General features: G+C 40.0%; 2 protein-coding genes across 6 annotated transcripts in view; one reads left to right on the forward strand and one right to left on the reverse strand.

Annotated features, from left to right (window-relative positions):
- The first annotated feature begins 2 nt into the window (after window positions 1–2).
- Window positions 3–4,589, forward strand: LOC105835002 (protein DENND6A). 2 transcript variants are annotated; one of them, XM_036293149.1, is made up of 11 exons: window positions 3–124; window positions 195–383; window positions 496–808; window positions 879–1,206; window positions 1,572–1,844; window positions 1,915–2,100; window positions 2,201–2,448; window positions 2,522–2,712; window positions 2,769–3,037; window positions 3,114–3,326; window positions 3,415–4,589. In XM_036293149.1, the coding sequence occupies exons 4-11, from the start codon at window positions 1,057–1,059 to the stop codon at window positions 3,613–3,615; spliced, it is 1,731 nt and encodes a 576-aa protein (XP_036149042.1). In that variant the 5' UTR covers window positions 3–124; window positions 195–383; window positions 496–808; window positions 879–1,056; the 3' UTR covers window positions 3,616–4,589. The 2 variants fall into 2 exon arrangements, with proteins under 2 accessions (XP_036149042.1, XP_036149043.1); XM_036293150.1 differs by having other exon boundaries at window positions 2,772–3,037.
- A 188-nt stretch (window positions 4,590–4,777) lies between these two features.
- Window positions 4,778–16,276, reverse strand: part of LOC105834996 (synapse-associated protein of 47 kDa) — a 70,278-nt gene continuing 58,779 nt past the window's right edge. The window contains exons 8-9 of one of the 4 annotated variants that reach the window (XM_012677906.3): window positions 15,229–15,402; window positions 4,778–9,202 (exon numbers count right to left, since the gene is read on the reverse strand). In XM_012677906.3, the coding sequence (XP_012533360.1) occupies window positions 9,006–9,202; window positions 15,229–15,402 (371 nt within the window). In that variant the 3' untranslated portion in view covers window positions 4,778–9,005. Of the gene's footprint in view, window positions 9,203–11,876; window positions 14,086–15,228; window positions 15,403–16,276 lie in introns of those variants that run through there. The other 3 variants (XM_012677908.3, XM_012677907.3, XM_036293151.1) reach the window with 3 other exon arrangements.

Here is a 16,276-nt window from a genome sequence, read left to right on the forward strand (position 1 = left end):
ATCCGCAAATTCTTTTTCTGAGTTTTTTTTGGACCACTTTCTCAAGTAGCGCTGCCCTCAGCTCAGAGCTCAGTGACACCACCAATCACTTTCTCGCTGGTGAGTGCCTACCTGCTGGAGTTGAGTAAGTTGAGGCTTTTGTCAAGAACATGAGAAATATGTGGTATTAAAATCACTCTAATTTAAACTTGAAGGTAATGTAATTCATCACAGAGAGGAACAAAGCGGCTTTTCGGGAAGGATTCGTCTAACCTTATCGAGCAAGCGCGAGACGAATACAATGAGGCCAATTCTTTGAATGCTACGGATTGTCACAGAGAGGTTATAAACATCTGGTCGCCTGGTATCCGAACGCTATGAAGACTCCCTTCGACGGAGCGAGGGTGAGTGCCGCGCGTGTATGCGAATGCCGAGGTGCACAGCTGTCTCGCTTGGACGACTCAGTCACCCTCGCGTCGATTATATCGCGAGCTGGACTGGTGTATTGTTTGGCAGATTGTCGTCCGGAGACGGGAAACATATGGAGGTTTCAACAGTGTCGTGTGCACAGCCAAGCGCATTGATAGGAGTAAACGCACCGTGCGCGTAGCGTTAAGCGTGTCTACGTCTGGCTGGATCAGCCTTTGACTCGGCCTCTCACAAGCGAAAGGCTCTACTCAACTCCTGGAGAACGACATATAATTTAATTTTTCTCAAGTATTGCCAAACAGGGTATAGAATTTCCTGAGACTAGCCGTAATCATAGAGGATGTTTGAGAATTAGAAGAATTTTATAGTTGACGCATATATCGACTAATATATGCACATAGTAAGTCAATTGTAAGATTTATTTAGGATTTATATTTATATAATATTGAGATCATTTTTTGTCATTTCAGATCAATCAGAATCTTTATAATGTGATCTATTATTAACATGACATAATCGTTAGTCAATTGTTAGTGCAAGTGTTATGGGGTTGAAGATAATCATGTTGTACAATAATAAATGACACTCATATATTAGTAATACAAGATACAAGTGATTAGACTAGTGAAATAGGTAGAAAAGAGAACAATGTCAGTTCCCTCTTGCTCAACAAGTAAAGGACTGAATAATGAGGTTATTGAGGAGAAAGTAGCATATGAAAAATGGGAACGTTTTAGCAACTGGGTGCATTGTATATGCATCGTTACTTTTGATCTTGAATTGGGTCAAGCTATAGAGGTATGACAATAGATAATTATTTTATTTTCTAGATTTTCTGATTATCTTATTTTCTTTAAAATTTAATCAATTTAAGAAGTATATTAATTCTAAATCGCTATCCATATTTGTCTTACATTAATATTACTCTGACTAAAAATTCATTAGTATTACATTGACAAAATTAAGACTTTTTTCTACTTTGCAGATTGTAAAGTTTTATAATAATAAAGTACACTATTTTAATATAAACAAAATTTTACTAAATATTATTTTTAGTATTTTTAGATATAAATTTCAATAAAGATTGCATTCCAAGATTAAATTATTTTTTCCAATAATTTTTCATGAATATTGCAAATGTATTCTTTTTTTATCTGTGTCAGGCAATTTATCCAAATCATGTTAAATTATCGGAGCAAGAGAGATCCAATGTCTGTTACTTAGCCTTTCCCGATTCCAATTCTGGATGTATGGGAGATACTCAGTACCATGTTAGAATACGACAAAGTGGCAAAATGATACAGGAAACTAGCGCTCTTAAAGAATACGACAGGAAATCACCTTCTTTTTTACAAACTGATAGAGATTATTATTGGGGATACGTATATTTCCGACAAGTGAAAGATAAATCTTTGCCAAGAGGATATTTTCAAAAGGTGTGTTAATAATTTCATAAATTCGGGCAATACTTTATTTAAAATTCGTAACAATTATATAATATTACAGAGTGTTGTCATAATTACGAAACTGCCATTCGTCAATCTGTTTGGTGAATTATGTGCTTTAATTGCACCAGAATTTTTCGAGGCTGGAACAGCACTTATGGAAGCTGTAGTGCGCGAGATTGATCATTGGCCTCCTCCAATTCCAGGCCAGATAGTTCATTTACCTCTTATCGGAGTTTTATTTCAGGTAAACAGATTTTAAGATTATATGAATTATCTGAAATTATATAAAGACGCATACACGTATAAATGTGTTTTCTGTATATTAAAAGATACGATTATTACAGACATATATCCCGAATCAAAATTATAAAGCTGCTGTTCCATCTATCACTGCTGTCGAGCATGCACCAAACGCACATGCGATGCGAAGGCTGATGCTGACATCAGCTTACGAAGGCGACATGTTTCGAAGTTTAGCTAGCGTTGTTAGCTACGTACATTTACTGTGGGAACTGGTGCTTCTTAGCGAACCGATTGTTGTGATGGCAGGCTCGCCGACTACATGTTCCGAGATGGTTCAAGCACTTATAGCGTAAGTATCAAGGCTTAGTCTGAGATTCGTATATGTACATTTACGATGTATAACTGGAAAACATGTTCTTCAGCATGATCGCGCCATTGAAGTATTGCACTGATCATCGCCCGTACTTCACTATTCACGATTCGGAATTTAAGGAATATACCACAGATTCTCCGGCGCCGCCCGCTGTGATTCTGGGTGTGACAAATCCATTCTTCGCAAAGACTCTGCAACATTGGCCGCATATTATTCGAATAAGCAATGGCAATAACAATGGTAAGTTCTGGCGATTAAATGGCTAGATGGTATGTTTTCAAGATTCGATGTTTCAGAAGATCAGAAATATAAAATCAAAAGATCTGAAAATCTGAAGGTGCTGGACTCGAAGCCTGGTGTTTACACTCAGTACAAGCCTTTTCTGCAGAAGGATAAAACTATACTGAAGAAATTGTTCAGAGGTATTCAGACAAAACGGCCGGGCGAAGTACAGACTGCGCTCTTGAAACGTCACCTAATAGAGCTAACGGAAAGTTTCATGATTCCGCTTGAAAGATACATCGCGACTCTCATGCCACTGCAAAAGAACATATCACCTTTTAAAGTATGTAAATCAGTTACTAGCGATTATATAATAATTATAAAATCGGTTTATATAATGATAATAATGATATTTTCAGGCAACTCCTACACCACAAATGTTCAATCCGGATGACTTCCTAGCTAGCTTAAGTAGCTCAGGACCTCAATTAACTACAGGTATAAAAGGAGATTGGGTAGGACTGTACAAACGATTCTTTCGATCGCCAAATTTCTCTGGATGGTTCCACACAAGATATACGGAGCTCAGTCAGCAATTGCAAGTTAAACAATTGGAAAAATTATCGCAGGCAGTATGTCCTCATTAATTTTCCTTTTGCATTTTCTTTTTGTTCTTATTAGAAATTCTTATCAATTTAATAATCATGAATTTGAAAACAGGATTTGAAAACGTGGGTGCAAGGGAAACAAGAAGTGGAAGTGGTCGATATGATTCTTAGAATTCGCCAAAAGTTGGAGAGAAGCTGCATTGATGACGTACCAATCGATAATTCGATAAGAGAGAAATTGCGAGAGAGAATAAGTGACATTACACATGTATTGCCAGATGATTTAAAGGTAATTTTGAAACACGAATCTTGACAGTACGAGTACGTTATTAATTATAAAACTCGCTAGCATTATATTTATTTCTAAGAGCCGGGATTTAAGTCAACTCAAAAAGACGTAATATGTAAGATAAATTAAATACTTTACTCCTTTCTTATTTATAAACGTAAACAAATGCAATTGTCACGTAATTTGGGTATACGATAAATTACCTTATTTTAAGAGATTGCTATTATACGTATTTTAAACTATAACTCAAAATACTCGCTACAAACGGGTTAATGAAATAAATCTATTGTACATATAACAAATTAATCGTGAAAACATCTTACATATTTAAGCCTATTGCTTAACCCTTTGAGTACGGAACAATATGTTCTATGTAAGTGGAACTCAGCTGGTGTTGACAAATATGAAGTTTTTTTCGAGTTTAGGTATCAAAAGATTGCACGACATATAACTAAATTTATTAAAATACTTGCCTTTTTGTATATTATTATTTATTTAAATTTGTATTGTTATAAATTTATATTTGTATATAAATTACTTCATGAATAAATTAAATAGGAAAATGCGTTAAACGCTTACGATATCTATACGCCGACGATACTCAAAGGGCTGAGTATATATTTCAATGTTTTTATACTCGGCAGATGATAGATATTTATGTGATTTTACTTATTTTGCTGTTATTTTGACTGATTGTAATACTACTTGATTTCTTTCATAATGCCAACTCCAATAGCTTCCATCTTCTACTCGACCAAATCATTCCGATTAGTGATTTATATATGCAACGATTATTTTTTATCATTATACCATAAGTACCGTAAATACTCTAGTTGGAGCAATGAGCGATAACAATAATAATCTCATGAAAATAAGCGTAATTTCAGCTCAAGTGGAATGTATTAAAATGTTAAGCGATGTGTATATACGTTTTTGAGATCTGTAAATATTGGTACAAAAAACAATACGTATAATAAAAATTTATTTTAATATATATATATATATATATATAAGATCTTGAATTATTATATTGTTTATATCTATATTTACGTGTAAAACATAAGTATTATAAAATCAAATTTTAATATTTTTTCTATAAAAGTCATTATTTACGATGTTTTATTAGAACGTATTTTGTAATTATAGCTAGAAACGGCGTAGGTAGGGTGGAAGAAACATTAGCTTATAAGAGGTAATATTTTATTTTTATTCTTACGACTTTTTTATTGTTACATTCTCCCAATTACATTAATAATTTTTTCAATAATTTATTTTATCTTAATGCTTGCATCATTATATCCTCATTATAATATATCCATAATATATTATCATACTTTCAATAGAGTCTCAACAACACACATATATATGTATATATTTATCGCAAGTATGACAAATATATACACACATATATTTATTCATATGTATACATGTATACATATACATATATGTATATATAGGTATCGAGTGTATGTTCATTTTTTTTTTACGAATGTGAATGCACAGTACCGTAGGATAGCTTTATTACACAGTTAATTCACAGAGTTCACTTTATTATTCTGCCGAAGTACACCTCGATCTCTGGCCATCGCGTTTATCTCCTGTCGCTTTCGCGGTGAATAGGACGTCTCTGTTCGCGCGGAAAATTTAATGTCATATCATATAAATTTCGTGGTTTTTTTCATCTCGCTTCGGTGTGAGTAGGAGAGGGAGGAGAGAGAGATAAAGAGACGGGGATTTTTTTCCTCGCAATTTTTGTATTTATACAGTCAAAGGTTTCGAAGGGAGGAATGAACGGAGGTCTTCGGCTCTTCTCCAGAACGCGAGCGCGGGATTAATGATAGAGAGCGGATAAATGCGATTATCGCCTTTACATTACTTCGACAGACTTTTAGGCCTGGGTGAATTGCGCCTCCTTAAGTAAATCTTACAATTCGACTTTGCCTAGATATCGACTAAAACACGAATGGAAACTTTACAACGAGCTTCTCTTTGGGAAAAGATGAACGCGGATGTGAAGCAGCGTTTTTTTATTTATTTGAAGGGCTCGCGCGCCCGCGGTCACAGCCGGACGCGAGCGGACTTCTTCTCGGGTTGTGTGAGAAGTATTAATATAATAATACATCATATCATATAGCCGCTCGCTGTGCGGTTTCTGGAGAAACGATCTCTTCACACTACCGCGGTGCTCCTTTCACTTCGGGGGTGGCTACTCTTGAAAAGAGGGATGAAAAAAGACGTGGGATATAAATTGACTGGAAATTCGGACTCTCGGCGCACAACGATGCAAAACAAACGTCTCGATAGGAAACGCAAAAGCTGACTTGCTCCTTGCTCGACGGTTTATTATTCCCCGAGCAGGATTTACAGTGGGAGACGAAAACCTTTGAGAGATCTGCAAAATGAAACTCTAATGTGCTTCTGTGCCGAGCACTATTCTTATCAGGTGCTTTCGTGATTGTAAAATGTAAATACTTTTATATCTACAGCATATACATCTAAAGATATATTTAATATGTATATTTAACGACCCGCTCCACATTTAATGCTTTCATAATAAAAATTGTCAGTCGAACGATCTGCATTTAGCGTTTAATATACCATAAAAATACACAATATCTTGATTTAACAGAATTCTAAGATTCATTATAGGCAATTAAACATGAATAATAGAACCAGAATAGTATATACTACTATAAGAATAGTAATTTGCGATCCACACGTATCTTCTTTTTCCCACTATAAATCCAGTTGTCTTCATTGCTTCGATCCGATGTTTATTCACCTGTTCGCGTTCCGCGTTTTATCACGTTCGTGCCATTGGCATTACGATAATGATCTTGATGTATCCCGTCATTATATCATTCGACGCTACGTGAGCCCATGCAAACGCAACAGATTTTTCTTACCGCGGTGCCGTCTTAGCCTCAGCTCAGACCCGAATTTGTCTGCAGGGAGATGTCCCGATAAAGCCGTTGTATTCTCTTATAATTTACGTGTAAGGGTGTGTGTGCTAGTCCGTATGCTTTATCATGTATTTTCGCGTAACGCGAGATTTTATTGTCGCAAGAATCTCTCTCCGTCTGCGAAAGTTTCTTCCTGTTTCTCCCGTTGGCAGAGGACGATTGGACGGTATGTCGCACGGAGAACAATGCTGCACCAACAAAATGTTGCGCCGCGCGACTACTTTCGGGATGTGTGCGCGTTTCAAAACTGAAAACCTCATTCTCCCGCCGCGCGCCGGCGATATTTTACGAGTTACAAATGAAACAGCGCAGTATATGCTCCATTGGATTTTTTTGCCAATGCAATGATTTATTATTACGATATTTCGTCCGTACAGACAACGCGAACATGCCATTCTTACAGTATATAATTCACTTTGACACAATACAAACAACGCATAACGGAACATTTCCACGATTGACAAGAACAAACTTAAAAAATTTACATATTCTCCTCTCAACATCAACATCAACATCGCCATCGTCGTCATCGTCGTTGTCGACGATAATTCTCTTATCTACAGATTTCGCTAGAAGTATACATATTAAACAAAAAATCGCTAAAATCTAGTACTTTTCCGCTTTTCCAGTTACAAGATAATCCGCATAAAAGTCACAAGTACGTCAAATCGATTCCTTGCCTTTAACACGCTTTCGTAGACTGTATCAATAATTACTGGCAATCAACAACCGAAAAAAGCCGTTGCGATAAAGCGTCGGCTTGTGAAGAAAGAACGGCGACCAGTGGCGTATTTATGCTTCAAAGTGTCTTACTTGCGTGAGCTGGAGATTTCTTAGTAGATATTTGCGAAACGATTTCTTTACAATTATTCGGGGGTAATTTTGTTGTATTATAATTTTGTAGCAAGACTCACAGAAAATATGCCACTGATCGCCGCGATCGTCAATCCGCGCTCGAAAAGGTGTCCTTCGGCACACGGCAGTGTAATTTATCTTGAAAAACTGTCGATCCTCCGACCACGATAAAAAGCACCATACGAACAACCGTGTTTCCATTTACCTCCATCATCATTTTTTCCCCATCATGCCTCAAATTAATTTTGGTGTTTAATATCACACAACTTTAAAGACATTTATCATTATAATCATCATTATGTTCTCGGACAAGAGCGCCGATAATTGACGTAAGCTTGTAGTGTTAATTAATTCATATGTTAATTCTCCAGCATCCATTTCTTTCTCCCTCTGAAGCTACGATAATCGGGTGTCATTCTGTTGGAGATAGAAGCACGGAAATTCATACGAATCATACGAATATATATTTGACGAAAGTATAGTATGAATATTGTATGAACACGCGAGAGAGTTTTCCTTCCACCAGCACGCTGTAAAAACGGTGGATCATCGTGTTCATCGTGCTCGAGGATCGTAAAGATGCTTTTCTTTTCGAGAAATTAAGGAAAAAGGAACGAAAGCGCAACGACGGGAATCTCGTTTCTTTCTCGCTTTTGCCCTTTACACGGCCCACGACCGTTACAGCAGTGATTCTCCACATGTGTCAGGAATACTTCGTGAGGTTTCCGGTTTTGTATCTTTACGCTCGCCTCCTTCGTTTTATCCCGATACGCTTCTCGAGGACGAGCCGAACCTCAAAGAATCTCGCGTCGACTTTATTCGCGATTCTTTCCCTTAGGAGATCGGCAATGGATCGAAATAAGAGAAGGAATTTTCAACCCTTTTGAGACGGTCCCCCCGCGCTCTTCCTACGACGAAAGAGCGGTTTCACGTATTCTATGCGGAGACAGAGCGTCGCGGGACCAAAATAAAGGATTACGTAACGCGACTATTCTCGCAGCTTCTTTATATAAAGAAGAAACCAGTACGCGAAAAGAATCTTATCAATCTCGATGATTGCATTTTTAAATTTCAACACACGGCACGATGAAAGGATTTGCCCTGAATAGCACCGATTCTTCAACGAATAAAGAATGAATTCGGTGATACTTGAAATCGCTGAAAGAAATTTGTCGAGTCCTTTTTTTACATGTTAAATCACGAATGGGACGAGCTGTCTTCGGATCGAATAAGGTATAAAATATAGAATCGCCTGAGAAAATACGATCGTATCGTAAAGTTAACGCGCGCATAATGCGAGCTTCGATCCATCGGTCGAATCGGTCTCCCGTAGAAAATGAACCCCGGTTGTTCGACGACGCGAGTCATCGAGTGTCGCTTCATCCTTCGTTTCTCTTCTTCTTGCACGTTCCCGATCAGAAGATCAGCGGGAGTCTATAATAATGCACAAAAAAAGAAAAAGAAATTCGCGAGCTTCTCCGTATCAGAGAGAAAGTTCCGGTGCGAAAGCCACAGCATGCCGATCTCGCAGTCCGCGCGGGATCTCATCAGCGTGGATTGACCCTCTTATCCGGTCACGAAGAGGATCTCCCCGGCTCACTTGAGGTCCTCGTCGTCCTCGTTGGCGAGCAGTTCGTCGATCTGCTTCTCCCAGTCGTTATCGTTGCCCGTGATGTCTTTCGTGGCCGTCGCGACGCTCCTCTCCAGGCCGTTGCTGCCACCGTTATTGCTGCTACCCGTTACAACCTCGTAATCCTTTAGCTCGGCCTCCAATTCACGTTCCCAATCTTCTTCTGCGGAGAGGCACAAGCAGCGTTGTAGCTATTTTGCAGAGAGGGCCACACTCTGGTCTTGTTTGTCTGTCTGTTTCGTCTGTTTGTGTTTCCGCGCTGAATACCTGAGTTTCTTGTGCGCGGAAATCATTTTACGTGTATAAAGTGTGTACCTATATGTGTGCGTGCGCACGCGTGTGTGTGTGGGGGGGGGTGTGTGTGTGTGTGTGTGTGTGTCGTGTAAGGTGTAAAGGTATCAGGATTGGAGGGGCAAAACTCAAATTACAGGACCGGAGAAATCAAAGGGTTGGAGAAAGAGAACACGAGAGCGCAACGGAAGTGGGAGAGAGAAAGGTTTCGACATTCATGTTTCGAAAGCTTTCGCTCTGATCTCGGTTCGTTAAGCGCGTTAAAGATAAAGGTATGTTAGTAGCTTCAGAAAGAGAGAGAGATAGACAGAGAGAGAAAGAGAGACAGAGAGACAGAGGAGATATTACACGATTATCGAAAACGACGCGATTATGATCGTGTGCTTTTTATTATCCTTTCTGTACTTATGTACGTTTCGCGGACGACGACAACGACGATGACGCCTATCACACGGTCACCGTTCTATATGTATATATATATATAACTCTCTGGAAATTATAGCGAATTGCCGGGAGGAGTAGCTAGAGTTAATCACGTTTCGCTTAACACGTAAGTACTCGTTACAAAAGTGACTGACTCACAATTACAAAAGTAATTAATCGGGATATTGCGACTTAAACGCTTCGGGGATGCGATTATCCGTTAGGTGCGCTGTCGCGAGAATAATTCTCGTTGCGCTCTAAGGCTCTAAGCCAACGGTGCCCAAAGTCGTGAGACAAGTATGAACGTTATAAAACGGTAAAACAAATATTTCATATACCCACGTATTAAAATAACGTGTAAGAGCAAGTAATATTAAATTCTCTGAAAGAGGACCGCTGTGAAAAACAACCAAAATGAAAAATATCAAAAAGGTGGATTTAATTTTCGACGAATAAAATTGTAATTCGCCCGAATAAAATTTTAAATAAAATTTCCAGCGTGTACAATCTTTTTTATTACAGTCGCGCTAACCTAAACACAGCATTTGGACACCGTCGCTCTAAAATGATTGAATGTTGTTCAAGCGCAAAATTAATTGATATCGTCGTGCGTACGTTTAAAAATCGTGCGGAAACAAACTAGTGATAGGCGTCCATAAAGGTACCTTTAGGTATCTTTATGGATTCATAATCAAATCTTATTTCAAGACCTCAAGTAATGTCTAAAGATGCTAACGGCTCTATGATTGATTGATGATATCTTAAGACAATACTTAATACTGTTACGCTTCAACATTTAAAACGAGCTCGTGGATGACCCCAAGATGCAGCTTAAACGTATCTGAACGCAGCTGTCTCTAAGGAAAGTAAATGAAGGAAATAATAGAACGACGGCGTTTTTCTCCTTCGAAAGACATGAAATACTGAAAATGATTCGCAAAACGCTCGCGCAAAATACTCTCCGTTCATCGATTCGTCCTTACATGCGTCGAATGGCGATAATCCCGATATCTCCGACGCGGAAAAGTCGTGCGGGGAGAAAAGTTGCGCACCGCGTGAGAACCGAAAGCCATAATTCAGATGTCACCGACTTTTATCGGACTGCACGAAACGAAAAAACGGATAATCCGATATTTTCGTGCGCGTTTTTACAAGAATCCACGTCCTCTTTGTAAAACTACGCTTAGTATACTGAATTAAAAAAAAAAAAAAAATAATCGGGTAAATATAAATGCTACACACACAAGATGCGAAAAAATCGTATCATCTATTATTTTATTATTTTATTATACATCGCGATAATCTATACCGCGCCTACGAGTCCTTTATTTTCTAGTTAATTTCAATGTAAATGTAAACATAAAAAAGTAATGCAGCATATCGCGAATTAAATCAATACATATGGAATGTACATAATCGTTTTAATTATAAAAAAAAAAGATATAAACTATAAGAATCAAGTTTGCTTATCTCATTAGGCGATAAAATACTATATATAAAAAGTTGTACGTACAAAATCCAAACGCAAGTTAAATAAAATGCTCTCTGAGCAATCTATCCGATTGCCGTAATACTGCTAAATGTTCGACGTTCCTTGCGATACCAACTTTTTCACAGACGAACGGTACTCTTAACTCTACTTCGATAGTTCACGGGAAGGGCGACTTCGCATCGTCGCAAACGTAGTTTTACCCGATCGCAAAAGCGTCCGTTTTGTTCTTCCCCCCCCCCCCCCCCCGGCGGGCATCCTAGACGCATCTTTCGCGTAAATCCTCTTGACGCATCATTTGCTGTGGAAAAACTCCGCCTCGCGCGCGGGCGTAATTAATTAATCCCGTTTCGCCTTTCCCGGCGGACAATCGGGTGCCGCGTAAAAACGGATCGCACCTCCCTCCCCCTTCCCCCGGCCAGCCGCTTTTTTTCCCGTATCGAAAGGAAACCGCTACAATAGCTACACCACCCACGAGAGTGCTGGGGCACCAGCGGTATTATAGCTCGTTTCCCGGTAAAACACGTATTGTCATTCAACGAATTTTACAGCGGCGCGATAAAAATCCGGACGCCCTCCACCGATAACCACCGGGTAGTTCTCGCGAAATCGTCTCCCGTCCCGCGATTTACGATTTTTCTTTTTTTTTCATTTCTCTCTGTTATATTTTTTTATAAGGGTCCATGGATTTTCTTGCAAAGGACCTTATTATTCGTAGGGGACACACGTGTGCGATATTAAAAAGAAAATCACGGGGAGAGATTTCGGATTAAGAAAATATCGCGCCACCGTCTTTATACTTTATTTAGCAATAATATATATATATATTTATACATATATATTTCTCTTTTATTTTCCTTAGGTCTCCATTTAATTAATCTCTTACGAAGATATACCTACAGTTATAATTAAGTTTGCATTTTGCGCAACGTAATATCTCTCGCGTTTCATCCATAACTGCGTTATATACTTCCCGATTTGTTGATTTTTACTCGGTCGTTTCTCTGCGTTTAGTTATATACTTTACAAAGACACGGAGAGAATCGAGAACAGGCTAGATTAATTGGAATTGATACAGAGAAAAAGATTAGGAGAGGAGTAACAGCAAAACGGTCAAACATACAGACACGTAGACCGAATATCTTCTTGGTACTACTCCGGTTGTGTGTACGTTCGATATTTTTCTTTCACGTTCTTCGTTCTCTCGTAGAGCCTCCCTTTTATTGTTGTGTTTGCATCTGTTTTATTCATTACATTCGCGTACACGCGCGAACGACGTTTCGGCGTTACGACCTTTTGTTTATCCGCGCTTCCTTTTCCCGTTCCGCCGGCGTTTTATCTTCGATTTTCCGCCTCGCGAAATTCCCGGGGCCGGGCAAAATTTCACACGCGTCTACTACTCGACTCGGGTAAATATTCAAAATAAATACTGAAAGTAGTATCACCTAATTTTGAATATTTATTTTCGAGCGGTATACTTTCGAAATTGAAATTGCGTTTAAAATACTCTTCTTTCTTTTTCGAGAGCTTTTGCCCGTCTCCGACGCTGCTCGCCACAGCGTTTCGTTGCCCACGTCAATTCTCAATTCCTCATCACCAGCTGTGACGCGAATTGTCTCGTCTCCGGACTCATTGCTGATTCAGGTATTAGCGTTTAATGGCGATCAACGGGGACGATGACCCCGCGGTATGACTGTAATAACAACAATGATATTCACGGTACAATCACGCGACGGTTTGCCTCCTCGCCGTGCATGCACGATTCTCAATTTGCTTAATCCCGTTGTGACACGCGTTACAACGAATGCGCGCTGATTGCAAACTTGTCTCGCCGGAGTTAAGCGTCCTTCGATGCACCGTGACACGTGGATCTAAACGGATCGCAAGGATCGCGCGGTAACGTATCGAGATTGTTCCGACGGACCAGCTCGTCTTCTCTCATACGACGAGCGCTTGTCGAAAAGTGTGCTCCCGATTGAAATATAAAAAATGTCCTCAGCGCCCGTTCAAAACGTTTCAGTTCTCCTTCACGTGAAAGTAAGATTCAAGATTTTCATACTGAATCGATTACTGTACACGCATGGGGGAAAAAAAAAGATTGGTTGCAGTTAGTTACAGCAGCAAAAAACTCTCTCGGTGTGCGTAGTAGTTAAATTTTGGATATATACAAAGGAAATTTAGCTACCACACACAAATTCTTGCTGCTGCAACTGATCTTTCCTTTTTCCGTGTAAAGTCACTAACAACTCTGCTAAAATCAGAGTGCCTGAAACGCTATCTCGCGTAAAAATTTGTCTCTACAGCGCTAATTATAAATTTATGTTTTCAATGACGGGCTTGATCGTCTTCCAAGATCGAGTCTTGCTTACAATTTCTTGCACACGTTCGTCGTTTTGTTCTGATGTCACAGATAGAGGGTGAGGAGGCGTTTCCACATTTGGCACGATGACTTCCTCGATTCGTACTCGACGTCGCGTTTAATCGAGCTGATCCTTGCGACTGGCACGGGATTGCGTGGGCTGCCGACAATCGGAAACGGAGCGAATATCCGCGAAGAAGGAACACGCTGTTCGTCCCGTAGAAACGTTCGTGTCGGGAGGGGGTGGCTTCGCGATCGAACGTAACAGGAACGAAAAATAAAAGAGGGAAAAAACTGATAGAAAAGAGAGAGAGAGAGAGACGGAAATGGGAGCGGGATAAAAATAAGAAAGGAGACGCGAGAAAAAGGTTTCGGTATCGCAAGAACTGAAATTGTCAGTTTTCAAGAGTGGGAAGCATGTATATCTCTGAGGGGGTGTGCTTTGGATAATGGCATTTGGGGGGCACTCTCCTCTTCTTTTAGGCTGTTGACAAAATAGAATGAAAAGCGGTCGTTTAGTCAGAGCGCCCATGTAAAAGAGAGAGCGAAAGAGAAAAAAAAAAAGAGAGTAAGAAAGTGACGTCCAAAACGCAACAGACGTTCAACAACGGCAACGCATGTCAGAAGACACGTCGTTGCCACACACTCAGAATTGTTCGGAAACAAGCAATCGCTAAAGAAAGCACAGACAGGAAGATCGAAGGGATGTTACAGAGAAGCTACGTAAGAAACGACACTAGCTTTGGTGGTGGTGGTAGTGGTGGTGTAACACACTGAGAAATTAAGGTCAGGCTTTTCGCGCGGTGGCATTAATTTCATACTCACGAGGGGAGTACTCTTGGACCGTGTCGTGGCACAGATCGAGCTCTTGCATCGATCACCTCGGTGACCCGTTTCCCGTTTTGCTGGTGAGATCAATGAATGGTACGTATCCCCCTCCCCCTCTCGGCAAGAAATAGTTTTCGAGAACTGCCATTTCTCACCCAACAACAAATTTCGCTATTTAACAGGACGCAATTGCCCAGAACGACCCTACTGCGTTCCTCCAGTACTATACTTGTAAGAGCTACGTAACGGATGTTCTAACCGTTTCGCTTGTCTACCGAATCTATATAAAATTTTTCTTCCTTCTTTATCCAATTTCAGTTAATAAAAGACTCGACAGAAATGACAACGAAAAGAATTCCAAGTCAATCCTGTTTGGTACCGTACATCAATCGCCAGCAAATAAGGAAAGGTATCCTCGTCATATAATTATGCAAAGTCTCGTTGGTGGTCGTAACTTCTAATGAAGACTAAGGAAATGGAAAAGCTATATGGGATTCTCTCTGAAAAATAAATCATTCTAACCGGACAACGTAACTGCACAGACCGCGATCTGCCGCGCAATAGAAATTCGGAAAGTCTCATTTAAAAGGCAAATCCTGTGAGTACCGCAATCCATTTAAAAGCCAAGTCTAGAATTGCTCGCATCCTTCTTACGATCACTGCAATATCTCTGCGTCTCGTCGACGAAGATTATCGCAGCGCCGGAGAGCCGCGAGAATAAGCGATCGACGAGATCGGCAGATCACACTTGACGACGCGTTTGGGGAGAGTTAACAACGACCAACGATCAACGACTAACCTTTCGGCGGGTGCATTCCCAACTTTTTCATTCCCTCTCGGACCTCCTCGAGGTCTGTGTCCGAGACCCTCATGGTATCTGACACGAACTCGTGGCCTGGCGAGTCCGCCAGCGCGCTGTTACTGCTCGTCGTCGTGACGCCGGTGGTGGTTGTCTGGCCAGTGGTCATTTGAACTGTTCGCAAGACAACACTGACGGCTAAACTAGACGGGTAGGGGTGCGCGCGTACGTGTACATGTCGTGTACATGAGGATGCGTGTGTCACTTATGTACATTAGCACGCGTGTGTTTATGTTATCTAATGCTATCGCTAAGTCTACTGGAACCTGATTTCGCACGCAAACGATTAGTAATCGTGAAAGGGCTGGGAGAGAAAAGAAGGGGGAGGGGGTTGTTTACCGAAGCCGATCGCACCCAGTTCCAAGAACGCTGAAAGCAGGAGAGATTAATCTAAACGCGAAAGTGGATGGTAATTAATCAATTTAAGCGTGAGTTATTGAATCGCTAAATAAAAACCACAAGCGCGTTATAAATTATTTTTAATTATCACAAAAATAATACCAGCGCGAAATCTCAGAATCGATACATGTACGACAAAATAGTCCATATTGGTGATAAAAGTCACGTTTAGCCACGATCTAAATCTCGAAGAAGGATTCTAAGATATTTATCGGCGCTTAAGAATATACCGCGAAACAGTTCTTCGAGGTGTGAATATATCGTTCTTTCATGAATTGAGAAATATTTCGAGATATCCACGTATTCTTCGGCCGAACACCAAAGTTCTCCCAGCGTTTTCTTCCCGACGGATTCAATTTCTTGCGATACACTGGAACTGGAGCGAAATCGGATTTCCTTTTTTTCCCAAAGGAGAGTCGTCGAATTAAATGGTTGGAGACGGTGCGGTGACGAGATGGAACGCGAGAAGAAAAAAGAAGAAAAGGAGAGCAGTTCGAAGATCCTCATTAACGAAATAAGTTTTGGCTTGCAGGATATTTCAACGCCTTCATTTCTTCATAATTAATTTCCTGACTCGATCAATGAACTT

This window comes from Monomorium pharaonis, chromosome 10 (assembly GCF_013373865.1).
Source record: "Monomorium pharaonis isolate MP-MQ-018 chromosome 10, ASM1337386v2, whole genome shotgun sequence".
Taxonomy (NCBI): Eukaryota; Metazoa; Arthropoda; class Insecta; order Hymenoptera; family Formicidae; genus Monomorium; species Monomorium pharaonis.